This window comes from Phyllostomus discolor, chromosome 13, assembly GCF_004126475.2.
Source record: "Phyllostomus discolor isolate MPI-MPIP mPhyDis1 chromosome 13, mPhyDis1.pri.v3, whole genome shotgun sequence".
NCBI classification, from domain to species: Eukaryota; Metazoa; Chordata; class Mammalia; order Chiroptera; family Phyllostomidae; genus Phyllostomus; species Phyllostomus discolor.
This window is the reverse complement of record NC_040915.2, coordinates 23714285-23741732: the sequence shown is the minus strand read 5'-3', so window position 1 is coordinate 23741732 and position 27448 is coordinate 23714285. Positions and strand designations below refer to the sequence as shown.

Sequence of the window (27448 nt, the reverse complement as noted above, 5' to 3'; positions counted from 1 at the left end):
TTCCGAGCTCTCGGGACACAAAGATGAACCTCATTACACAGGCCCTTAAGATGCATCCTCAGGGCTTCCCGATGGAACGTTAGAACACACAAGAAATCAAAATCAAAGGGAAGCATGGCAAAAACCTTCTCTCCGAGTCAACTTTGTAACAGAACAATCCAACCATTTTGAAGGGAACTATAAGCTCCCTGGGATGGGACACCGTCCACAGGCCAAACTGAAATGCAAGTCAACCGAATGGACAAACCTGACACTGTATGTGTCTAAAGAACTAAGGGTGCTCTGGACCTGAGTTCAAATCCCAACTGCCACTCTATAGCTGCGAGACCAGAGCAGGGTTCTACCCCTTGCCAAGCCTCAGTTTCCTTACTTGTGGAAGGGGGATGGGAACACCACAAGAATGTCACGAGAACTAGGTGAGGCTATACATTTAAAACAGCCCTGCGGAGGGAGAAGTAGCTAGTGTGTCCTTGGAGACGGGTCAGAGGTGGAGAACTCACAGCAGAGGATGCTCCCGACTTCAGCCCTCTGGGAGTCAGGGACAGCCATCCCAGGAAAGGGCGCACAGCCTCAGTAAGGCTCAGGTGAGAGTTCTGCTCTTGTCGACATGGGTCCCACTCTCGGTGCCCAGGCTTCAGCCAGCTCACGGCTCAAGTCGTCGTCATTGGCTCATGCCCACAACCACTGGCGTAGTCAGGACATGTTTCCTGAGCACCCACTATGTGACACACACGGTACTATGCCCTGGGATCACAATGGTGAGGAACAAGTTGTGTCCCTGTCCCATGGGATGCAGAGTCCAGTGGAGGAACAGACAAATAATATAGGCAGTAATAAATTAGGATAACTTTTCCTCCTTGCACGTGAGTGTGAGGTGAAAACAGAATGAAAACAGCCTGGAAAGAGGAAGAGTGCAGGTGCTGTGAGTGGCACGCCTGCACGCCCAGCCCTGAGCCTTGTAGATGCGAACAGGGGATGAATGGTTGCTGGGCTGGTTTGGAGCTGGAAGGGCCTAGCCCGACCCTTTTGTTTTCCAAACTCGGGGGTAAGGCTTAGAGAGGGGATGAGACGGGCACTGGGTTCTCTTCAGCACAGTCCCATGGAGTCAGAAGGGCCGGGTGATGAGTGTGACAGTTTGAACCCCGGCTGGCATCTTTACGAAGGTCCTTTTGCAATCGGGAGGTTTTGCTGAGAACCTGCTGCACTCAGCTGCTCTTCCCGCTCCGCTCCTCAACAGACAGGTAAGAGAATAACAGAGGTTCATGAATATTGATTAGGCACCTCTGCACCATCCATTCATCGTCAGCTTCTCACCCCCTAACCTGCACCAGGGACTTCAGATCAAGCAGTTTTTAAAGGATCTTGGTTGTGCTGTCTTTGCTTCCCCTTTGAACTCACATTTTGGAAACCCCTTTGTTCAGATCACATCTAGCTGTAACACAGTTGTGAAAACAACAACAAAAACTTTTAAGAAGCCCACAGCAGAATCTGACAGTTTTCACCTGGCTGTCCCACGTGATAAAACCGGTCTTCCTGCAGACCCAACAGGCAATGTGTCCCACATGCTCAAACATTAACTAAAGGCTGCCAGCAGGAAGGAGGGACTCCAGGAATCAACAAGGTCTGCCTGGGATCACCAGGATGAAATGATAACCGTAACTCCCACACCTCGGATCTCGGTTAGATGTCGGCTGCCAGGCAAATGCTGTTTGGGACATGGGCTTTCTTGTCGAGCTCCTTAACGATTCACAAAAGAGGAGAAAGAAGAAATAAAGATGTAAAGATATGCGTTCAAGGATGCTTTTGCCATTGTTTCCAGGAGCAAAGGCCTGGAAACAACCTGCCTGCCGCACCTGTCTGCCCGCCAACAGAAGAATGGTGGCTGTAGTCCTGTGGAATACTATACAGCTGCTAGAAACACCTTAGAAATGTGACCATAATGCTAAACAAAGCTACTTGTGGAATAAAAAGCTACTTACAGAATAAAGTAAAAAGCTCCATTTTTGGGAAACAAATCCAAACCCCAAACCTCTTCACATGCCTGTCTATGTTGCATAAACAAAGGAAAAAACTACAGAAAGCTAAACTGTTACCATTCACTACCTGGGCAGAACTAGGAATGGAGAGGGGTGTGTATATGGTGGGGAGGACTATACTGCTTTCTCCCCTTAAAACAGCGTGGAGAAGGAGGCTTCCAGTTGGGAGGGGATTAGGTTTTGTTCTAGGTAAGACTGTTCCTAAACTAAGCTGCGCTGTGCTTGTCTGACCATGCTGTCCTTGATACCATCTCAATGAAGGGAGGGAATTGATAATCACCTCTATCTTCCGGTCATTGCTCTCTTTTTACTTAAACCCTTTGAAGGCCAACATCACTTAGCAATCAAACTCATCTCTGTAGCCGGTTTTACTGAGCGCCATGTGTCTGCTCAGGGACGGGAGCATACTGCCTTCAGCAAGGGAAAGGAAACGCAACATGTGCAGTCTGCCGGCTATGTCCATTTATCCAGCCACTCCTGCCTGCAAGAACTTTCACGCACAAAGGACGAGAATTTAAAAACAATGTCTCTCCCTTGAACATGGGGGGGGGTGGGCATTTGTAACAGTGTCAACTATACGTTGTTTTAAAAGAAATATACCGACAACAAAGCAAAACCAAAAACCGAAGCCCATCTCCCTCCTTCTCCGTGAGGAACGGGTCTCAATCTGGGCACGACGCAGTACAAAGAGCACGTGTCTGATCAAGGTTTGAGTCTTCTTTGCCTTCTACTGCCGTGTGAACTGGAGCAGAGAGCCGAACTTTTCCCAGGCTCAGTATGTTACATCTGGAAAAGGGAGCTGGTGAACCCCATTTGATACAATTTCAGAGAGGCTGGAATCACAGACAGTTGTGACAATGCTTTGGTAAACGAGGAGATAATGTTGAAACACAGAGGATGAAAGGGATCATCACACAAAACCTCAAAGTGGGAACCAGTGAGCCCAGGCTGGTAACGCACTCAACACGACGCCTGGTACATAAACACATGATAAATGGGAAACGTTACTATTAATGGCGAGTGCAGCATCCATTTCTATTAGACTAAGAAAATGCATCTGTTTGCAGAAATGATAAAGACCTCAAACCACATATCAGCTTATGTGGGTGCTGGGTGGTTTCTACCCACATAAATCATTGGGGCACATGCCCGTTTGACTCTTGGTTGACAGGCAGCCATTTTTGCTTGTGAGCCAATTTCAACCCAAAGGCTGAATTCAGTGAAACCCATTTTTAAACTTACAGAAAAGAACTTGATTTGAGAAATTTTAGTGGCTGCCACTTTAAGGCTTATGAGTACCTTTAAACGCCAACATTGGGTCCGAAGGATCAATAACTGTTGTGCTGAAAGAAAGACCGTTGTTTTGAAAGGAGCCATGTGATTTCAGAGGGCCGATTTAAGGCTCCCCCAAAATCAGGGATGCTCCAAAGAAACGTGGGCTTTTTTCCTTTCGCAGCTCACAAATCCTTCAGGCTCCAGTCCCTCCCCTTCTGCCGCTCCCCCTCCCCACACAACTGCCTGGCTAACAACCTGTCAAACTAGGCAGTCTGCATCAACCACGTCCTGGGCATCTCTGGCCGCTAATCTTATCCTAAAGTACTCCGTTTAGAAAGTGTCCAGCAAGCTCACTCCACCACATGACTTACGGTAAAAAGGGTGAAAACTGCTAACATGTACCAAACATGTCCTCCCAGCCTATTACTGCTCTCTGGAGAAAGCCCCTGGGCTCTGTGTGTGTGCAGGGGGGAGGGGCAGCCATCCGTCTCCACCGCAGAAGGTGGGCATCACCCTCGCCATGCCCTGAACACGGCACACAAATGCCATCGACCTTGCCGCGGACCATGGCTGGTCTTGGGACTTGCTCAGATTTACGTCTGTTGTGCCTCAGGCATTTCTTGCTATTTGAGGAAAGTGCGTTAATTAAAACCACAATAAAAACACAGCAATCAGCACAGGATCCTGTCACCATTTCCACTGTTCACAAGTGGCACCATTCATTCATCTGCCTACTCGACACAATCGCTTGGATGTTTAATAACGCCTTGAACTTGCCTGAAAGCAAATCTTGGTTTCCCCCAAACCTCGTCTTCCCAAAGACTGCATTCCTGTCAAGGGCATCTCCCAGTGGCTCTGGCAAAAACCTTGCCGTTACCCTCGACTCCGCTCTTTTTTCTCACATCCTCACTGTCTGGAAGTCCCTCTTGTTGTGTTCATCTTCTAGAACGTGGCCACTGCTGCTCTGTGGCTGCTGCCACTGCGGTCCGAGCCACGGCCACTTCCCTGCCTTGCTGTAAACACGTCCTAACTCTTCCCCTGCCTCCACCCCTGGCCGCCTACAGTCTGTGCTTAACATTGCAACCAAGGTGCTTTGAAAAGGAAAATCAGACCAGGTCACTCTCTGCTCAAAGCCCTCCAGGGCTTCCCATCTCATTTGCTTTGATAAGAGACAAACCCCCCCAAGGCCCTGACCACCCCTGACACCTTTCTAGTCCTGCTCCTCACCATTCTCCTCCTGGCCTCCTGGGCTCTGTAAGGTGGGTCCAGTGTGATGACCTCAGCGCCTCTGCATTGGTTTCCTTGGCCTGCAGGGCTCCTCCGCCAGCGAAGTGCCCGGCTAAGTCCCTCCCTTCTTCCTCTATCTCCTCTACGTCTTTTATCATAGACATATTCCCTGGCCTCTGGGCGGGGGTGGGGGGGCAGCACATCCCAGTCCCATCGTTCTCTCTACCCCTTACTCTACGTCTTTTTTCCCTACATTACTTATCATCATGTGAAAAATTAATATTTATAATTGTTTGTTTGTGACCCCCCCCCCCAGTGGGCTGTAAGCTCAGAGAGGGAAGGGCATTTTGCCTATTTTGTTCAGTGTTGTTTCCCGAGGGCCTAGTCCATACTGTGAGCACCCATGGTGGGCACATGATAAATATTTGCTGAACGGATGACTTGCAGAGACAGTTTCAAACAACTAATAGGCTTGAGAGTTTAAGCTCTGTTCCAGGCAGAGACTGACAGCATGTCATTCTGGTGTGAACGAGTGGAGGATGGCTGCATTTCAGGAGGCTACAGCTTGGGGGCGGAGCGGGAAAGGCCACTCTAACACAAGTACCCAGTGGCCTTTGATTAAGTTCCCAGTTTAATTGGCTCTAGACACGTCCATGAGGTGGCCGTGCAGGGCAGGAGCCCAAGATCACAGGCAGGGGCTCTGCCAGCAGCTTCCTTTGGTCCCTAGTGTCCCCGACACGGATGCACAGCTGGCGATGCCTTCGGGTCAGGAAAGCTCGATTCCTGTTACACCCCCGGCCTCTCCTGCTCAGGCTTCCATCACCATTCTTGAAGATTCCCCTTGTGCTTCTGGGCATGCTTGGAAACATGAGGCTTTCCTGGTTCTCAAGCCCTCAGCACCACCAAGGCCATATGCCCATGGGGAAAGGTGGTGGTCCGTGAATAGAACCTCGGCCACCAGCTCCCCTGGGCTCAGGGAGCCACTGCCTCTGATGCTCTTGCTCCTCCGGATCCCTGCCCTTTGATCTGGGTATTGTGGATGCTGTGGGTATGGTTGCCAAACCATAAAAACAAATCCATTTCCCACGGAGCTCCAGGTACAGCCTGCCGAAGGTGCACCTGCGTGACTTCAGCCACAGGTCACCCTTCGCACACGCCACACCACACCCCTTAATTCCATTTGCTGATCTGCAAAAAAGTGAACAATGGTGGTAATAATAGCACCTGACTAATCTTTTCATGATATTGGTCTGTGACATTCTTTTCTGGTACAATTTTTTGCATTTTGTCTGGTTTTGGTATCAGGGTAAGGCTGGCTTCACAATGAGTTGGAAAGTACTCCATCTCTTTAATTTTTTGGAAGAGTGTATAGAATTTGTATTATTTCTTAAATCTTTGGTAGAATTCACCAGTGAACCCATCTGGGCCAGGGTGGTTCTTAACTACGATATCAATTTCTTTGCTAGATACACGGCTATTCAAAGGAATCATTTCTTCTTGAGTAAGCTTTGGTGGTTTGCCTCTTTCAAGAATCTGTCATTTCATTTAAGTTGTTGAATTTATAGGCATAAAGTTGTTAAGAATATTCCCTTATTATTCTCTTAATAGTTACAGAATCTGTAGTTATATCACTTCTCTCGTTCTTATTATTGGTAATTTGTTCCTTCTCTCTCTTTTTTTCCCACCTTATTAATCTGGTTAGAAGTTAATAAATTTAATTGGCCATCTCAAAGAACCAGCTCTTGGTTTCATCGATTTTTCTCCATTGTTTTTTTATTCTCTATTTCACTGATCTCTGTTTTGATTTTTTATTTCCTTTTTCTATTTATTTTGGATGAATTTGCTCTTCTTTTTCTAGTTTCTTAAAGTAGAAGCTGGTGTCAGCTGTTTGAGGCCACTCTTTTCTGATGTAGCCTTTGATGCTGCGGATTTCCCCACGGTACTGCTCTGGTGACATCCCACAGATTCTGGTATTATTCTGTTTTCACTGTCATTCAGTACAAAATACTTTCTAATTTTCCTTTTGATTTCTTCTCTCACCCATCTGTTATTCATAAATGAGTTACATAGTTTCCAAACATTTAGAAATTTTAAGACTGTTACTGGTTTCTAAATTTTATTCCACTGTGGTCAGAGGACATATTAGGTAGCACTTGAAACCTTTTACATTCATGGAGACCCGTTTTCTCCTCTAGAATGTGGCCAATCTTGGTGAGCATTCCATGTGCACTTGAAAAGACTGTATATTCTGCTGTTAATGAATGGAGTGGATGGAGCGTTCTGTCAGTGTCAACTGGGTCACAGTGGTCGGTGGTGCTGTTCAGGTCTACTACATCCTTGCTGATTTTCTGTCTACTCGTTCTATGAATGATCGAGAGAGAAGGGTTGCAATTTCATAACTGTGGCTATGTCTGGAACTCCCTGCAGCTCTATGCGGTTATGCTCCATGCACTTTGAAGCTGCATTATTAGGTGCATCAACATTCAGGAATGCTATGTCCTCTTGATGAATGACCCCTTTATTATATGAAATGACCTCTTTTATCCCTTGTAATATTCTTTGTTCTGAAATCTACTTTGATATTAATACATAGCCACTCTAGCCTTCTTTTGACTAGTGTTAGCATGGCAGACTTTTTCTATTTCTATCCTTTTCCTTTTAATTTGCTTGTATATGTTTATCTAAAGTGGGTTTCTTGCAGGCAGCATGTAGCTGGACCTGGCTGTCTTATCAAATATGACAATCTCTGCCTTTTAGCAGAAATGATTAGAGCTTTTACATTTAGCGTGATCACTGATGTGGCTAGGTTAAAGTCCATCATCTCGGTCCTTGCTTTCAATTTCTCTGTTCTGATCTGTGCTCCCTTTTTCTTTCTTTTTTTTTTCCTGCCTTCTTTTGGGTTACTGAATATTTTTCTATTTTTCGTGATTCCACTTTATCTCCTTCATTGGCTTATTAGCTGCAGCTCTTTGCTTTGCTATTTTAGTGCTGTTTTTAGGGTTTATAGCATATACTTTTAATTTATAAAGTCTATCTTCACCACTTCACAAGTAGTATAGGAACCTTACAATAGTATGTTATTATTTCTCCCTTCTAATTTTTATGTTGCGATACATTTTACTTTTACATATGTTTTAAATGCAACAATATGCTATTATTTTTGGTTACAGATATCTTTTTAAAAGATTTAAACAATAAGAAACATGGCATATATTTACTTATGTAATTCCTTTTTCCAGTGATCTTCATTCTTTGTGAATAAAGATCCTTATTTCATCTGGTATCTTTTTTATTTTCCCTGAAAGGACTTTCTTTAACATTTCTTACATTACATGATAGCTGTGATGAATTCTTTCAGCTTTTTTTGACGTCTCAAAAGTATTTATTTTGCCTTTATTTTTTAAAGACATTTTCATGGGGTACAGAATTGTAGGTTGGCAAAGTTTTTACTTTCAGTAGTTAAAGATGTTGCTACATTGTGCTCTCGCTTGCACTGTTTCCAATGAAAATTCTGCCATCCTTATCTTGGGTCCTCTGTCAATAATATGTTTTATTTCTCTATCTGCTTTAACATTTTTTCTCTTCATCACTGGCTTTCAGTAATTTGATGATGCTGTGCCTTGGTGCTGTTTTATTCATGTCTCTTGAGATCAGGTTTCACTGTGCCTCTTGGATCTGTGGTTTATAGTTGTCACTCAACTTGAAAAACGTTTGGCTATTTTTTTTCCTCCTCTCCTTATGGACTCCAATTACGTGAATATTCAACTACTTAAAGAGTTTATTAATACTCCCCATTTTTTAATTATATTTTACTCCCATGTTTCAAGTAGTTTCTTTTTTATAGCTTTAGGTTCACTAATCTTTTTTTCCCCCTGTAATATCTATTCTACCATCAATCCCACTGTACTGTATGTTCCATCTTAGACACTGCTGGTTTCTTTCCTAGAAGTTCAGTTTGGGTCACTTCATATCTTCCACGTCTCTAACTTTCCAAACACACAGAACACAGTTATAGTATCTGTTTTAGCATCCCGTGCTAATTCTGGCACCTGTGTCAACTCTGGGTTGGCTTTGATTATTTTCCTCATTATTAGTCATGTTTCTCTATTTCTTTGCAGGCCCAATAGTCTTTGGGTAGATTTACCTCGGTTGTTGCTGAATATTTTTGTTTTGTGTAAGAATTTTTGAGGTTTCTCCTCGGATGCAGTGAAGTTACTTAGCAATAGTTTGATCCTTCTGGGTTGTAATTTATGCTTTTTGAGTCTGGTCCAGAGAACTGTCCAGTCTAAGGCTAATTAATCCCAATGAGGTAAAACTCTTCTAAGGACTCAACCCAACTCTCCACGAGTGACGAATGACAAGGTCTTCAGTCTGAGTGGTGGGAAGAGGCACGATCCCTGGCCTGCGTGAGAGCTCGGCAGTTTCCCCCTAATCCCTGCGGATGGCCCCTCTCCCGCCCTCAGGTAGCTTCCCTGCAGGCAGGAGCTCATCGGTACTCGGTACTCGGCTGAGTACACAGGGAGCTGTCTGCAGGTTGCTGCGGCTTAGTCTCCATGCAGCTCTCCCCTCTTCAGTACATTGTCCTGTGAACGCTTTGCCTCTTTGGTCTCCCTGGACTCTCGGCTCCATCAACGCAACTCAGGAAGTCCTCAGGGCTCTACCTGGGTCACGTGAGTACCTCGCATCATGGTGTGAAAACTCTCTCAAGCCCTGGCTGGCGCAGCTCAGTGGATTGAGCGCGGGCTGGGAACCAAAATGTCCCAGGTTTGATTCCCAGCCAGGGTACATTCCTGGGTTGCAGGTCATAACCCCCAGCAACCGCACATTGATGTTTCTCTCTCTTTCCTTCCCTTCCCTCCCTAAAAATAAATAAATAAAATCTTTAATAAATAAATAAATAAATAAATAAAAATAAAAAAGCTAAAAAAAAAACACACAAAACTCTCTCAAGGCAGTAAGCGCTGACAATATATGGCTCTCCTCATTTGCTTCCCATCTCTTTAGAATTACTGTTCTTCACATCCTGGTGCCAGTGTCCATTGATTTTTTTTTTCAGTTATTTCAGGCAGGTGAGTAAATCTGGTCTCTGTTACTCCACCTTAGCCCCTAGATAGCATTTGTAATGTCTATGCTTACATTCATATTGGGGTACCAATATTATTATTAACTACTACAAATGTGGTTGGCTTTAACTTCCTGTACCTCCAAATTATCTTTTTTTGTTCAGAGTACATGTTTGCCAAACCTTAACAGGCTATAACTTCCTCCACTGTTGCTTTTATAAACTGCTGGGGGTGTACAGGTACTCAATAGAATGTTATAGTAATATGAGCTTACAAGTTCTTTTCAGGAAATTCAGCATGTACCATAAATTAACAATGCTAATTTAATGAAAAGGAAAAAGCAAGAAGGAACATGGACCCAGGAGTCTGGGAGACTTGGGCCTTTTATTGCAACAAAGAGCCCACTTGGGTTCATTCATTCTGGAAGCTAGCCCCATGGGCTGGGGGAGCAGTCGGGGTTGTGACTGTTTTCACTCCCCCCTGGGGACAGTCTTTACATGGCAGAGACTGATCACCAGCAGAGGGCTTTGCACAGGAAGCTTCAGACTCAGGTCTCTTCGGCCACTGGGGCTCCGCTGCCATCAGCTCTGCGCCCCAGAGGGGCCTCCGTGTGCTCGGGTGGTTGTCAGGCAGCCCACAGAGCCGCCGGGGGGCCGAGAAAGCAGGCCAGCCCACCAGCCAACCTCTGTTCTGCTCCCTTGGCAGGAGGTGCAGAGGGCAGGCCTGCTCGGAGCCAGCTGGCCGCCTCCCACAGGCAAGCCCAGCAAGGCAGGCCGAACTTTCTCGCTGCCGTTCTCTGTGGCTGCACACTCCCCAGCGCGGCTTCGGGTGGAAGCAAACGCAGCTGGCACAAACAAACAGCCCCTCGACCCTGTTCTTGACACGCTGCTGCCAAAATTCAGTTCGGAGGAACAAAGGCAAACATAAACCTCGGCTCCTGCTGGGGAAGTTGTTTAAGCTAAAAGAAACTGGAGGGAATGAGCAGCTCAACTGCGCTAATTTATTCCCACATTTCTGCTGTCAGGCTGCAGGAAAGTTCCCCCTGGAAAAAAGGGAAAGTTCTTCAAGACATCTGTCAACTCATTTCTGAAAAGTCAGCTTCCACCACTGGGAATTCTAAAAAAGTGGTGGTGGGGGGTGGTGTTGTCAGGAGCACTGGGTTTGGCAACATCTTTTGCTGTAACTTGGATGCTGGCTGTGTGGATGGGCTGGTAACGGGGGGGGGGGGGGGGGGGGCTGTGGCGGGCTTGGGCTCAATTCCCATCCCCCCGGGGCAGGGGTCCTCGCCTTATCGATGTCCTGGACCCCTCCGCCAGGCTGGTAAAATATATGGATGCTTCTGAGAACAGTGCTGATAATTCATAAAATAAAATAGACAAGATTATAAAGGAAACCAATTAGACTGAAATATAGTTATGGAAATAATAAAAAATTTATAATACAGTAATAAATGGGCTTCTTCAGGAACACATTAAACCACAAGATCTAGTGGCAGTTCTAAAAACTGCCTTCGTTTCAAAGGAGTGACGGGTATCCAGGACATTTCGAGATGCCTGTACAGTGATGGGAAGGTATACAATTTCTCTTGGTGACTTTATCGCAGGTGCTCTGTCGCCTACAGCCATCACTGCAGGGACCACCAAATCCATTTAGAGGTTCAAATAAAAAAGCAGCCTTTTTCTCCTCCAAGTTTATAAACCCTCCCTGAGTTTTCCCCAGGGACCGCAGGACTCCTAGATTGAGAAGACCTTTCCTTTCCTCGGCTGCACATCCAACCAAGGCAGGAGCAACTGCTCGGGGAGCAAGGGGGCCAGGCCCCCATCCTGGCTCTAGTTCCAACCAGCTGAAGACGCACCCTGGTAATCTGAAAGCCGAAGAACGCACACTGACTTGCCCGAGGCCTTTCCCCAGGCAGTTCCCTTCCCTGCCTGCAGTGTCTTCCTGCAAAGGCTGGTGGGGGTGTCCTGAGGCCCCAAGCATGCTCTGCCTACTGCTGTGACTGGTCTCACTGCAGCCTACTGGCTCCTCACGCCTCTGTCCCACCCCTTGCACGAAGCAGTCATTACGGCTCACTTACCACTGTGTTCTCGGTGTCCAGCCCAGGGATTGGCCTGTGAAAGACCATTATTTACATACAGGGTGGGGCAAAAGTAGCTTTACGATATGAGTGCATGAAACACAGAGTTATTCTTGTATTATTACTTACTAATACTGCATGATTTTCCACACGAGTAACTGTGAACCTACGTTTGCCGCCCCCCCGCCCGCCCCGTGTTTAGTGAATGAACAGACGGATGGGTCGGGGAAAGAGCTGTGACCACACTCAGCTTCTCTCTCTCATTGTAAAAATATTCCTATTTCATAGCAGCAGTTCCAACCCTGGTCACACGTGAGAATTGTTTTAAGAATTTTAGGAAACACCGATGCCTAAGCTATAACTGGAGATTGAGAGTCCAGGGGCTTGGGGTGGTGTCCTGGCCTTTGCAGGTTTTTAAAAGCACCCGGGGCACAGTCTGAGTTGAGAGCCCCCTGCACCACGGAACGCTGCAGGGAGGGTGTAGAGGTCCCGGATGAGCCCCTCTCCCAGACCCAGAGGTGACAGGAGTACAGAATGCTGAACTCTGCAAGGGGCTAAGCGCATAAATTGAGTTTCTGACCCTCAGCGTCAGGTCATAGCTCCGAATCCAGAAACATCTGTAATATCTGAACTACACTCTCAGACTTAGAGGAAAAAATTCGCAGGCCTGACGGTGCAGACCAGGGAGCACACTGTAAACCCCACAGGCAAGCACACCGAGGTCCCCCTGTTCCTGCCTCTCCCTGCGAGAAACCCTCATGGACAGCGCCAGTCCTGGGCCAGCCGCACGCCCTGCAGCTGTGTGGTGTGCTCACCTACCAAGTGGAGGTGGTAACAGTACTGCCGACTCAGAGAGCTGCTGCAGGAACTGACAGATGTAATGGGGCTGAAAGTATTCTGGGAATAGTCGAACACGCTACTAAGATTAATTCTTGATTACTTCATTCTACCAATTGAGCTCTTATAGGTGGTGAGGCCTTATGGTTCAGTGATTATGAACACAGATTCTAGAGTCAGAATTTCTGCCTGCAAATTCTGGTCCCACCCCTTACCGGCTGTGTCGTTTTGTGCAAATTATTTAACCTTCTTGTGCCTCTTCCCCATCTGTAAAACAGTGATACTGAAGGTACCTCCCTCATCGAGTTTTTGGAAAGTTTGGCTGAGCTCATGCACCGAACGTTTCCGGAACATAAAACTTCAGTGGGCGTCAGAATCATCTGGAGGGAGGGCTTGTTAGAACACAGAGTGCTGCGCCCCATCCCGGAGTTCTAGGTTCAGCGGATCTGGACTGGGATCTGAGAACCTGCACGCTAACAGGCTCCTAGGTGATGCTGGCGCGCCTGGCTCGGGAGCCACGCTTTGAGAACCACTGGCTCAGAATTATGCCTGGCATACAGGAAGCACCTAATACATGTTGGCTGTTATCTTTCCCTGCGCTCTACGTTTTAGCCCCTTAACAGAACGCGTCGTGCTCCGGCGCTGCTCTGCGCCGTCTGGGTGCAGACACTTGGAAATCCGCCCGCTGTGGCTCCTGAGTGTGAACGAAGACCAGCTGCACGAGCGCCCATGGACGCTCATGTCTGACGCCAGCTCTTCAGTTTCAGCCCAGATCTACGGAATCGGCAGTTACGGGGGTGAAGCTCAACACCCTGTCCCAACAGCTGATGATTCTAACGCACGTCAGCCTTAAGGACAACAGCTCAACTGGAAAATCACTGTGACCGCCATAGCAACCCTGCTGAACGTGTCCAGGAGGCAGGATGGTTTCAGGTCCAGATTGAACTGGAGCCTAATGCCTGGCTAGGATCTGTATTCACCTTATGTGACTTACGACTTTAACCCTCGGTTTCCTCATCCGTAAAACGGGCAGCATTTAGGACCCGCCCACCTGAGATGATGCAAAGTGCCCACCACAAGCTACCTACTCAAAGGATGTTAGCTGTCACAGTTATCACTAATCAGTACAATATGCCCTCTCTCAAATGGTTTGAGATAGCTTATAACGAAGACATGAATACTCAGGCACACAGAACCGCTAACATAGAGGTTAAAAAAACAGAAACGTCACACACAGAAAGTGGAGGGAGTGAGGGTTGAAAGTGGAGGGAGTGAGGGTTGAAAGTGCCACTGCAACTGTCTTCTAAATTGAGGTGTGAACTTCCCAGCGTGGTGGGTGGGCGCAGAGCAAAAAGGAAATGGAGGGCATTCCGTGTCCCCACTGTCTGAACAGAGGAGGGTGACTGGCTCTTTCGGGGAGGCCTCACGTCCCTCTGACACTCCAGCTCTACACTCCAGAAGCATCTGATTGCACGAACCTTTGCACAAAGGCCCTGGGTAACGGGAGGGCCTCTCCCCCTGGCAGCGCTTCCCATACCTGTTTCTTTAATTAATTCTCAACAAGGGCCGAGGGCACAATCCTCACATCTCAGAGGATGAGCGACATCACACTTACTTTGGGTGTCGAATATCAGGGAGAGAGCGATTCAGGGAGATCTTATCGCTGACGTAGATGTTAAACCCATTTTCCCGGTAGGCCTGATCCACTCGCTCAGCATCGGTCATGGGGTAGGGCCTCCCTTGTTCTCCATTTCCTAGGGGCAAAGAGCAAAGTCAGCGCTGCTAGTCGAATGGAGTGGGGGAAGAAGGATGACAAGTACGATCAACCACAGAGATAAAACTTCAGGCTTGATACAGAGTGTACGACCAGATTTTGCAGGGGGAAGTGTGCGGAGGGGAGGGGGAATGAGCATTCGGTCACAGCCGAGTCACACACTTCATAAACCTTGTCCCCATGGAACCAACCGCCACAGCAAGCAGGCAGGGTGGATGTGAGAGCCTTCGACCTGTAGCAGGATAAACGGGACTAAGAAAGGTTATAAAACCAGGTCTGTGGGTTCCAAAGCCCATGACCCTCCCACTCTGCCAGGAGCCCTAAACACGTCTGCCTGGGAGACCAGGTCTACCACACACGCGCTGATCAACCCCGGGCCAGTCACATCGCCTCTCTGAGCTACGGCCTCTCCCTTCTGGTATCCACGGAACGCTGAGAGAGTCAAGTGAGAAGCTGTGTAGATGAAAGCTTTCTGTAACTATATAAAGGTAATATAAAGGAAATACCGTGATTACTCTCAAAGCAGAGTAAACTTTACACATGAATCGAAACAGCCACCAATGATAAAAGATGGTTTGATTTGTTTAAAACCAGAAAATGAATTAAGATCTGCTTGGCCTCAGCCAGGGCTGCCTGGAGAGTGCTGCTTGGAGTCACAGAGTTGGTTGGGTAAAGTGCTGTTCTCTCTCTTCGCTGTATAATCCAGCTGGGGAAAGAATTCCTGATGCTCCGGGAAATTATTCCCTGGGTTCCCCAGGTGCAGATGGTGAGTGGGAATGTCCACACCAAGCCCTGCAGTAACAGCCCAGGAGTCTGCCACTGGCGAGGGACCTGAAGAAATGGCAATAGAATCATAGGTCAGAAATGACCTCATCTTCTGGAACCTGTGGTCTGCCCGTCAGTCGCCCCATTCAGTTTGTGAAGTAAACTGTGGCAACACCAGCCTGATGGGAAGGTACAGCCTTAGGACAGGACAGATTCCACAAGGGACAACAACGCAGCACGAGCATCTCCCTCTGGGCCGGCAGCCTCAGGAAGGCGGTGCAGGGGAGCGAGGGATTCGGGCCCTGGAGCCGGGCGGCGTGGACTTTGTGGTCCAGCCCTGCTACTCCCCTGCTTGGGCATCTTGGGCATGCCTTGGGCAGTCTGTCTCTGTCTTGGTTCTTGCCCTTGCATGAACTGGGATAAGGAGCTTCAGCGTGATAATTAAGGAGGTAATGCAGGGCAAGGCGCCTGGTACATGGTCAGCCCGGATCATTATTATTCTGAGTGATTTCTCCTCCGCTTACTCTTTCCTTGCTAGTTAGGCCAATGTTCTAATAATCCTGGCATAATGGTCTGGCAAATCAGCTCTTTTCAAATGTTTCCTTTTTTAATCTAAGCACCCCCCCACCCTTCATTTTAAATTACTGACATACGGAAAAATGCATGTCAGGTCTTCAGATTTCCCCGAACCTCAGTTAAGTTATCATTTCAGCTCAATTCAAAGACTTGTTGTAATCTCATTTTGTCATAATGTAATTTAAAAAAAAATCAATAGTGGTGCCTTTACTGAGATAAAAATGAGTAAAATACTAATCCCTTGTATTTCTACAGTGCTTTCCAGTGTAAAGCTACTTCATATCAACACCATGAGGTTTTCAAATCAGGAAGCATGAGCCCCACTGACAGATGGGGAAACTGAGGCTCAAGGATTATGGGACTTAGGTGATGGTCACGCAGTGGTAAGAGGTGTTAGGGCTGCTGTCCTGAACCCCTAGCCCGGGCTCTCTACAGATGACTCCCCACAAAACTTCCCTTCCCAGCGCCCCAGTGTAATAGAAACTGCTCCACAGACTAATTAGCCAAAGAAAGCATTAGCTGAAGCCCACTGAATTCATTCACCCTCGTGACTGTAGTGCTGGGTATGGACCCACCCTGCCCTCCAGACCTGGGTTCAGATTCCAAGCCTTTCTCTTTCTCAGTGTGTGGCTGTGGGCGGATTAGCCCGCCCATCTGAACGACAGGCCCCTTCTCAGCACATGGGCCATAGAGATTGATTCAGGGGTTTGCCACAAAAACGTGCAGCGTGCGGCATGGGTGTTGCTCACGGTGGAATGTTGGCCCCCACTCTTACTGCTCCTCATTTTAGTGGTGAAATACTTCCTAAGGGGGAGACATCTTCTATCGTCCATTAAAGGAGGCAGGGCAAATTCCTGAAGGCAGAGGCTCTGGTGATGCGAGCGGAGGAAAGGAGGGGTCAGCAAACAGGTGAAGCGGGGGGCTCCAGAGTCAGAAGGCATAGTGGCAGGGGGAGACCAGCCAACAGAAGGCGGTCCGACGCCCCATTAAATGCACACCATGCACACACACATATGTGAGCCCTCCCCACGGGACCTGCCCGTGGAACATACCTACACGCTGAGCATCCCTTCTGATGGCTTCTTTGTCATGCCAGTCCTTCAGCTTCTGCCCATCACCCAAGAAAAATATCTTCTTCTGCTGATTGTGTGATCCCTTAAAAAAAAAGACAAAAAGTGTGAAAAAAAAGGGAAAATAAGTTTAATAACAGAGACCCAGAAACGATGCTGTCTATGGGGGCTTTCGCTGTTGACTGAATGTCCGTCATGTGTTCACTTATTAGTTCCCTTGAGTAAACTCCGTTAGTGCCTGCCATGTGCCCCCCAGGCATGCAAAGGTCAGGGAGATGACAGGCACACGCTGTCTACCCCCTTGGAACTCAAAAACCAGCAGAAGGAAATAAAAAGAACAGATGGATAAACATTCTCTTCACTCAAGAGAAAAAGCAGGAGGTGTGGCGCTGCCCAAGAGAAACACAAGAAGGTGAGCCACAGGTGTGAGCGCATCTGTAACTTCATATTTTCCCGTGTTCACACTGGGAAGAGAGAGAGATGAAGTCAGTTTTGCTAATGTATTTTATTTAACCCAATATACTCTACGTAAAATATTTCACCACGCAATATAAAAACTCACTGACATACTTCTTTCTTTTTTTTTTTACTAAGTCTTCAAAATCCATTGTGTATTTTATACTTGTGTTCACTTCGATCCAGAGCCCCTTCGGGTACTTGACAGCCATGGGATAGGGCAGGGAAGTGACTGTCAGAAATGGCTACAGGAGTTCACATCCACCTGGGAAAACTGGAGAAAGTTTCGTGGGCAGGAGGGCACATGGGATGAGCTTCAGAGGAGAAGACGTGAAAGGCAGGCAGGACAAACGGCCTGGGCACAGACTTCCAGGTCTGGTAAAGTGGCAGAACCAGGCTTAGCCTTGGCCATCTCTACGGCTCCCTAGGTCGTCGATCTCAAAGAGGGTGGGCGTTTGGCAACTGTGTGTGGAATGTGTGAACAAGCAATTGGATGGCTGGGGAAAAAAACAACAGCACTATACAATAGCCCCAAGAGAGCAGTCCCCAGGGCCTGGCTCTGAAGGTGTTCACTGCATATCTGGGGAAGTGAGCCCATCCTGGTGGGCCCATTAGGAACCAGTTTCACTAAGTTAATGAGGCTGCATTCCAGCGTCTGGGGGTGTCTGAAGGTACCAGATGCTCTCCCACACCCACAGTCAATCTGAAGACTCAGTCAGAACCTCACAAGGTAACATCGTTTAGGCATTTCCCACGTTCTTGTGGGTGAGAATGGCTTTGACATCACCTTGCCAACTAAAGACCCCGCAGACCTGTTCTTGCCACAGTGGCATGCAGAACCCAACAGCCCTATTTCCTATGTAATTAACTACAGAGACCCTGAACGTGTGACGTGCTGGAACATTAGAGAGAGAAAGAAACCACTGGATAAAATCATCCACACGCCTATGTGTTAAGTCTCTGGCTGATTCTCAAGTTCGCAGACTTTCCACAACAGCACAGTGTCCTTACGACAGCTCTGGTGATAACAACAGCCCGCTGTGGCTCCTCTCTGAGTGGCAAGAAGAAAATCCTGAAAGTCGGTGTGTGCAGGGTGTCTTGATCGGAGAGGGAAAGAAAACTGAAAACAAAGGCCGAAGGCCCGCAAACAGTTCCCAGCATCCACAGAAAGCAGGCCGAGCTGGAAGCGCCTTCTTCGGTGGATTCCAACTGGGTTCAGCTACGTTTCCACAGGAGGCTCCGCCGTGCTGCCCGGGGAAGGGAGAGGCTCAGAGTCAGAGCTGGACCCCCCTTCCATCAGACCAACAACGCATCCGTCTGTTTTCTGGACTAGGGTTCTGGGTGGGATTTCATTTTTGAAAAGGTCCTCTGCTAAAAACAGAATGACAATCGAATCTCTAAACAAGTGAACAAATGCATGTAAGTATGCTGGGGAACAGAGCTAGGACCCTTTCCCTGTTTCACAGTCAGGGAAACTGAGCCTCGGGTGGGTCAGGGACCTGCCCAAGGAAACACGTTTCGATGTCAGGACTGACTGATCGCCAGCTGTTCAGTGATCTTTTCTCCGGCCCTCCCGCCCAGGGCCTTTTCCCTTTTCTGCTACCCAAAGATTGGGAGCTTCAGTTGCTGGGAGTCACTGGCGGAACTACAGAGGCTCTGCAAACAGAGACTGCCTTGGCGGAAGGTGCCAATCTGAGGTGGTTCGCAAAGCGTGGCCCCTGAAAGAGCAGCATCTGCACCCCCTGCAGGTACAGGGGGGACAGCAAAGACCCTCTGCAGGTGCTAGGATGGGATACAGCCAGATCAGTTTCTCTCGAAGGGTGGCTCTGGGGAGACCCGGGCCCTCACTATAGATGTAAATTCCTGGGCCCCACACTGAACCAATTAAGTCAAAGTATCTGGAGATAGGAGACCAGAATGATGTGTTTTAAAACCTATTCCCCATATGATTTGATTCATAATAAAGGTAGAAAAACACTTGTCTAAATCCAGCTGCCGCATTTTACAGATACGAAATCTGAGACTAACAGAGCAGAACAGACTTGCCCTGAACCCCATCTTGTCAGCCTGCAGAACCCAACTGGACCTAGCTGTTCTCTCTCTGCGACAGACTGTGAGTTTCCTGAAGGCAGGGGCACGCCTGTTTTGGTCCATCACTGTGCTCTCCTAGGCCAACGCCTGGCTCACCTTAGGCCCTCAACAAACATCCGTGAAATGAGTGGATGAATGAACAAGTGCTCATCAATGTGACAGGTAGTCTAATTTAATGACTCGGGGTATTTTGCTTCCGGAGTTGGAAAAACCTAGGTTTCACTTCCTGGGAAGTGAAACTTCCCAGGGAAAACTAATAGAATAACCTGCTATTCTGTTGTGGGGAGGATGAACTGAACTAATCTACATTAAGCACCTAGCTTCGTGTCTGGCACGAAGTCAGACCCTCTCAGTAAAGGACTGCTAATACTGATAAATTATTTTTAGAGAAAGGTTACAATATGATATTTGCAATGGCCATGTTTGGGACAACAGGAAATGGATGGGAATCTTCTAATAAAACTGTGAGACCTGCAGAGACAACCTATTAACACCTGAGCCAATTCAACTGGCTATTGCTGAAAACAGAATTTAGAGAGCTTCCTCATTAACAGGAGGTCATATGCCCATGTAGAAATCCAGTGTTCTTCAGGGGGGGAAAATGTTCTTAATTAATAGTGGCATTCTATAATAAAAACAAATGCCACAAGACCTTTAGCAACAAGAAGCATTCCAAAAATGCTTCTCAAAAGACAGCAACTCTTATGAAAATAGCAATCACTTAATATTATGCAAAAAAGCACATTTGGAATTTTAGTCCAGAGGTAATTTTAAGTTTCTTTAATTTCACAGACTTAAAGGTTTGTCTGTAAAAGCGGTGCTTATTTTCCTTTAGCAACTCTCTCTCTCTTGCTACTTTTCTTGCAGGTGCCCCTTTGCTGCAGGAGGCAAAGGGGCTGGCGAGGAGCATGGCAGCAGAGGTGGCGGAGAGTGGGTGGAGGGGCAGGCAGAATGGGTGTGGAAATCACAGTAAATAATACACTGGAAATGGATTTTGACTAGCTCCTCTAAATAACTGCTCCTGGTGTCTGTGTGCTTTTACTTAATGTTCCCCTGGAAGAATCGATTAGTGTTCAAACAGCCACAAACTCATACACACAATCAGAATTTTAATCTTTTGTGTCATCACTATTTAGCATGCCCGGCACCCTTTGGAAGGTGGGAAGGGAGGTAGTGAAGCAAGCCAACTGTGTTCTGCCCAAGAAGAAAGACCTGTTCAGTGCGTGCTCAGAGGACACTTGCATCCCTAGCCGAGCTGGCTAGTGTCTTCACAGTAATGGGAAAAGGGCTGTGCCCTCTCACATGGCAATGCTGAGAGGAAACCCGAGGAGGTCACTGGTGTTATTCGGGGTCTGAGGGCTCTCACAGGCCAGATTCTGCTGCCAATTTCAGGAGGGCTTCCGCCAGGCCCTCCTCTCAGCTAGCCCCACCAAGGCACTGGAATAATTTCATTGGGGGTTTCAATGACTCTGTATAATTCCATAAGTTTGCTCATTTGCTAAGTAGATTATTCTAACATCCTATCTACACTCACACATGTACCTGCACACACACACTCCCAGCAAAGCATTCTCTTCAAGGCTGCCTTCAAGGTTACACTTCAGGGAGGGCCAGGTAGGACTTAGCTAGCCAAAGTGAAAGTTACTTGGAACAAAGGAGTTTGGACAGTTGGATAAATGTACTCTTTTCATGAATTCTGAGGACATAAGATGGATTGTTTTGATGTATTTATTCTTTCATTCCACAAATAAGGGTAACTTCATTGATGAACTGAGGACCTACTCTGTCCAAAGAATTGTGGGTAGACAAAAGTAAGTAAGATAGTCCCTGGTCTCAACAAAGACCATGAACAGGATACGAGTATTAATATCTAAGAAAGGGAAAAACACATGACACTGTAACACACGTGCCTTGAAAGTTGTACGGACAAGCTCCACAGGTATTTATTTACAGGAGCCAAAGAGATTCCACCTGAAACGGTCAGGGAGGAATTCCCGTAGAAGCAGAGTCCATGAGAGCTGCATGCAAGGACAGGGTTTTGACTGTTAGCAATGGACGGGCAGAATCTGGCTGGAGGGCATGCATGGGCGAAGAAGTGGAGGTTAGAAAGTAGGGGGCATGTTTGCTGGACGGCGAGGAGCCTGATCGGGCCGGAGCGAGTGGGGCACAGAGGACTCATGAGCAGCGAGGGCAGGAAGCCTGGGCTATGATCCAAGGGCCTCACGTCTGAGCCGTTCGGCGGCAGGTGGGAGCCACAGGAGGTGTTGGGAGTAGAATTCCAAAAATTAAATGTTGCTACCTATCCACTCGCAATTAATCCCCTCTTCTCAGGAGAGACCCAGGGAGACAGATGATCTGGTTTTCACTCAGAAGAAATGTTCCCTCTTTGCAGGCTGAGGACCTCTCTCATCCTGGCATTCCACAAGTCAGACTGAAGACAAGCTGACCTAACCCAGCCCCTACCCAGCAGGCTGCTATTCTGAGAAAACCTGCCTTTCACTACAACCAGGGCCACGCTGTGTGAGAAAACCGTCAGACCTAAAGGGTACTGTTAATGAGTGAGCAGGCGCTCTCTAACTCAGTAACCACGAGACTGCCTGTGTCTGCTGGGCCCGGGCCAGGCAAGTCCTCCTGTTCCACCTGGCAGTCGGTGTGTCAATTTCCCTGCGCCAGTAACTCTGTCATTTCAACCCCAGGACGCTGGACCTGGAAATCTGGGCGGGACCTCATTCCCCAAGAGGGCAAGGTCATTCACATGTAAGAACCGTTGTTTAAAAAGGCTGATCCTGTAGAGTAAGTCCTCACTTAACGTCTCTGATGGGTTCCTACAAACTGGGACTTCACGTGAAAAGATGCATAATGAAACCAATGTTACCACAGGCTAATTAGCATAAACAAGAGTTAAGTTCCTATGGCATATTTCTAGTCACAAAAAACATCACCAAAACACTTCTAATATTAAGGACTGGAATAAAGGTGAGCTCTCTATATATGCATTTAAGAAAGACGGATAATAAAAACAAGCAAGATCACTGTTTCCCAACCCGTTCATTCCCATTCAGAGTTGTGGGTGGAGGGAGCCAATGCTAGCAGCTCAGGCACGAGGCAGGAGCCCAACCTGGACAGGACGCCCTCCCATCGCAGGGCCACTAGCACACCCCGCACCCACTCAGACTGGACAATGCAGACACGCCAGTGCACCCAGCGTGCACACCACTGGGACGTGGGAGGAAACCGGAGGGGCTGGACGAAACCCATGCAGACATGGGGAGAATGTGCAAGTGCTACAGAGCCCGTTTCCCCCCTCATCAACATTATAATGAAACAATGTTGGCCCTGGCTGGTGTGGCTCAGTGGATTGAGTGCCGGCCTGTGAACCAAAGGGTCGCTGGTTCCATTCCCAGTCAGGATACCTGCCTGGGTTGTGGACCAGGTTCCCACTAATGGGGCGCTCGAGAGGCAATTGCATATTGATGTTTCCCTCTCTTTCTCCCTCCCTTCCCTCTCTAAAATTAAATAAATAAAATCTCTAAGAGAGAAACAGTGTTGAACGAAACATTATCTGAGAACCTGCTCTACTTCCAAGGGTAGACCTGTACCACCCATCCAATTCACCCTCTCTTTTTGTACAGATGGTTCTAGACAAGGTCATTAGAGTGCTACATAAGGTGTGAATACCCATTAGAATACTTTTTTAAACAGCAGAGGGGAAAAAAAGCCAAGACATTTTGTAATGTCTGTTACCTAAAGGGCAAATGAAACGTATAATAACTTTTCCATTTTAAAATGACAATTGCAACTTGAACCTTTTTCTTGAGGAAGTTCCCAAATGTTTTCTCACCAGGCGAAAAAACAGAAATACTCTGACCGATCATTTTAAAATGTCCATTTGGTAATGTTCATCTGAGTCTCTCAACCCACCCATTCATCCATCTGTACATCCACCCACTTAACAGCCTAATGAGTACAAGCACATGCCAGGCTCTGGGCAAAGTGACCAGATACACTGGTGAGCGAGACAGACAGGGGTCTTCCTCTCCCAGACCTTACATGACTGTGCATGGCATGGGAGGGAATACAGACTTTAATCCAGAACCACAAATAAAACAGTTACAGTGGCACGTGCAGAAAAGAAAGGTACCTGGTGCAAGGAAAAAGGTTCCTTTCTTTCTGATCTGATCAGGGTGATTTGATCTTTTCAGGGAGGTTGGTAAAGGCTTCCCTGAGGACATGGATACAGTATGATTAGGAGTTAATTCAGCAGAGAGAGAACAGAGCATTCCAGTCAGAAGTAAGAGCGTGGCTGTGCAAAGGCTCTGTGGCTGGGCAAATAGGCTATACAGGTGGGACTGAAACAAGAGTAGAGTGTGTGGTGCGCAGAGAAGCAGGGGAAGCCTGGTGGGGATGAGAGGTGGGCAGGGATGTGGATTTTTTCTTCCTCCCTGAAGCACCTGGAAATCCACTTATTTTATATAAGGGTTGCGTTTGAACAGCTCCCTGGTAGCCAGGTGGGGAAGGGATTATGAGGCCATGAGGGAGGGTAAACCCAGGGAGGAGGCTATCGCAGTGGCAAAGGCAGAGATGGTACCAACTTGGGCTTGGAAGGCTAAAGTGGGGATGGACATACACCAAGTTTTTTCTTTTTTAAAACAGGAATGAGGGTCATGTAGGTCTGCAGTCAAGAAATGCAGCCCGAGGACTTGAACATGTGGGTGGTAACTTCATCTTTAAGGTCGGTGAGTTCAAGGCCCCATGGATGCAGGTTCAGCTGACTTGGGGACTGAGCTCCAGTCTCCCCTCACCTAGCCTGGTGTTTGTTTCATCACATGTTACTTTCAAGTTTTTATCCTGTTCACGGAGGGCAAGTCAGACCTCACAGAGCTGTATCAGCACATATTTAACCTTCAGGAATTAAATGACACGTGAAGAAAAAGAAAGAGAAAGAAGTCGGAAAGTGGGGGAGGGTCTGGCGATCCTCCAATCCCCACGGTCAGGGAGCCTGTGCCCTGGATGGTGTCCCCAGAGGCCTAGTTCGGTGGCCTCTGAGTGTGGGCATTTGGGGGCTGAGTGAGCCTGCTCTTGGAACGTAAGGATTTTTGTGACCTCAGAAGGCACTGTGATGACTCCAAACAAAGAAAGTCATCGGCCTTAATGGTGGAGGAGAAACTGCCTAAGCTGGACTTCGGAGAGGTGGTTTGTCTTTACATTCCATGAGCAATTGTCAAGGCCAATTCTGATTTTATGTTGTTTTCCCCTGAAGTGGTGTGTTTATTATAACCCAACCCTTTCACAAGGTGAAACTTGACTGTATTATCTATCCAGTTCACAGACGACCAAACTGAGGCTTGGGGTGAAAACTGGTATGAACAGTGTTTTGCGAGCTGCCGACTTCCCGACCGTGACCTCCGGACCGTGAGCCTCACCACTAACAGTTCTTACCCCACACGTCCACCCAGTCCTTCCCACATCGCGGCATCTGGAAAGACGCTAGGCACGTAGTCCATTCCAGGAAAGGAAAATTGGCTGAAATGAATCGTTCTCCTGCACCTTGCCCACAAGGGGTCTTGAAAGTCTCTGCAAATCAGACGTACAATCAACCACAGCAAACCCTCTAACAAGTGTTCTTTCTGGAGGCTCGGCAAACTGGCCGTAAAAGAGGGTCATTACAGGTAAAGACGGATGCAGGCAAGATTGGCAAGCTGAGCAGAAGGCTCGTTCCAAGCCTTTCGAGAACCGAAAAATGACTGCAAACACATCCAATTAGTCTTCCAGTTGGGGAATTAGGACCAAGCCCCCAAGGAATAGAGTAGTTGCTCTCTCAATAGCAATAATCAATCATCACCCCCTGCTTTCTGAAGATGGCAAAAAGTGTATGAGAGCCCTGGCTCTGGAGTCAGAAAGACCCACCTTGTGCCATGGCTCAGTACCGAGCACAAAGGGACTGTGAGGGTTAAAGGAGAGGTGGCAAGTAGAAGCTCTCAGCAGCATTTGGGTTTAGGGAGGAGTACAAACCAAAGCTACCATTCCTAGCTATTATGTGAACAGTCCTTTGCAACTTACAAGCATTTTGACTTACATTGTCCCCTTTGTTCACTACAGTCACACTGGATGAAGGCACGCGCTGTCGACCTAGAATAACATTTCCCTTGCAGGTCCCAGACTTAGAATTCTTCTCAACACTGTGCTCCCCACGGCCCTCACCAGTTAGCCAGTGTTGGCCAGAGGACAGGACCCATCTGCCACGTCCACCTGAGCAGGAAGAGTGAACTCCCGGGTACGCATGCCAGGTTGTGCATTGGTTGATTTCTACAACCTTCGATCTTTAAGCTGGCAGGCTGTTCCCTGCTTCCTAAGGTCCCCCAGTGTGGGGTGAGGTGGGGTGGGGAAGCAGAAGGTGACTGATGGCATCCCCTGCTCTGATACTGCTCCCTGCCCCTCACCAAACATTCTTGTTCTCACATAATGGTCTCTGAGACGCACGGTGCCCCAGGCAGGATATCCGAGGTGTAACCGCCACAGCACACTGGATGGTTTTCCCAGAGCACACCACTCTGCTCTGAAATTAGACCCTCCTGCAGGGATGGCTCCAACCCCCGGGCAAGCCTGCCTGACCTCCCTGACTAGATAATGTCCCTGAGAGTGCCCTTATAGCATCCTTACCACTCCTCTGTGATTTCATGTTCATTTGAGTGATTATTTCATTACTGCCTGTCTCTCCCCAAACTGTGAGCTCCATAAGGGTAGGAGACTGCAATTTTTGTTGAATGAAATGAATGAGCAGAGACATCTTTTGTTTTATCTTTTCTAGATGAAAGAAAGTCATCCATGATTAGACATGTCTAATACAGTCGCAAGGACTTAATAGCACAAAGGGGTTCTGAGGATTAACTTCATCCTCCTGCTAAATGGCCTCAGGCCGACTTAATGAGCTGCAAAACTCTAGAGAGAGCTGGTCTGCTTGAATCCAAAAAGATTTCCAAAAGGTGCAACAGACTTTGAACTCTTCCTCCTTCCTCCTCCTCTCATTTTCAAACTGTTCCCTTTCTGCACTCCTAACCTTAAGGTCCGTGCAGAAATTGCTGTGCATCCCCCAGGAGTCGTTCTCTTTGTCTCCCGCCGCAATGGAAATTTTAGCTGGGAACAGGACTGCTCAGAACGAAGATGCCATCTCCCAGGGAGGTTTGCAGTTGGATGTGGTCAGACTAGGTTCTAGCCATGAGCTGTGAGTGCAGGTGTTGAGGAAGCCCATGGGACCTACCTGAAAAAGCATCATAGGCACGTGTGTACACCTTTGCTGCTGCTCTTTATTCCGTCTATCTCACTGCCTAGAATGCAAACGCCACTATGCTGAATTATGAGGTAGGGGTGTGTGCTCTTGGGGTGGTGAAGCCAGTAGTGGGGAGGGGCCTAAGTCCCCAAGGACTTTATGGGGCAGGACTTTCATATCAGCCCCGAACTGCAAACCTCTGAACTTCTATGTGAATGAAAAACAAACTTCTATTGTATGTAGTCCGTTCAAATCTAGTCTTAACTGATAAGAGCTTCTGCCCGTGAAGGCTGAAAGCCTGAGAAGCGACCTGGTGTGGTGGAGAGGACCCTGAAGGGGGATCTGGAGACCCAGGCCTCGGACTCCTGGCTCCACCTTTAGGAAGAACGGAACGGGAGGCGGGTCCTGCCTTCCACTCTCGGACTGTGCACTGCAGGTCAGAACAGTATCTGCCCATGATGTGATTATCTAAAAACGCTAAGAACTCTACACAAAAGCTAGTATAATTAGTGAGTTTAGCGGTGGTGCAGAACACAAGGTTGACATATGAAAATCAACTGTATTTCTAATGAAACTTGACAGTTGAAATAAAACATACCATTTACGATGGCATCAAAAATGTTAAATATTTGATGGATAAATTTAACAAAAACCTGCAGAATGCTGCTGAGAGAAACCAAACATTTAAATAAATAGAGAGATACATCATGTTTATGGATCAGAAGATTTGAGGTTGCTAAGATGTCCCTCACCCACCAGAGAGCTAATCCTTCCAATTTTCAACCCTTACATATTCTCACGCCCTCTTGGAGATTCACAAAGTATATTAACATATTTACAGTCCGTGAAGTCGCACAGAAAAGAAAGCTGCTTAACTTTGTTTAATCCAGCATTTCACGCATTTGTTTGAGAAGCTCCCCCACCCTCCGGAGAA

At 47.6% G+C, this 27448-nt stretch overlaps 1 protein-coding gene across 3 annotated transcripts in view; it reads right to left on the bottom strand.

Annotated features, from left to right (window-relative positions):
* Positions 1-27448, bottom strand: part of GALNT10 (polypeptide N-acetylgalactosaminyltransferase 10) — a 180234-nt gene that overhangs the window by 87354 nt on the left and 65432 nt on the right. For 2 of the 3 annotated variants that reach the window (XM_036014108.1, XM_028528499.2), the window contains exons 2-3: positions 16683-16785; positions 14131-14269 (exon numbers count right to left, since the gene is read on the bottom strand). In XM_036014108.1, coding sequence (XP_035870001.1) covers positions 14131-14269; positions 16683-16785 — 242 coding nt within the window. Of the gene's footprint in view, positions 1-14130; positions 14270-16682; positions 16786-26304; positions 26509-27448 lie in introns of those variants that run through there. The other variant, XM_036014109.1, reaches the window with a different exon arrangement.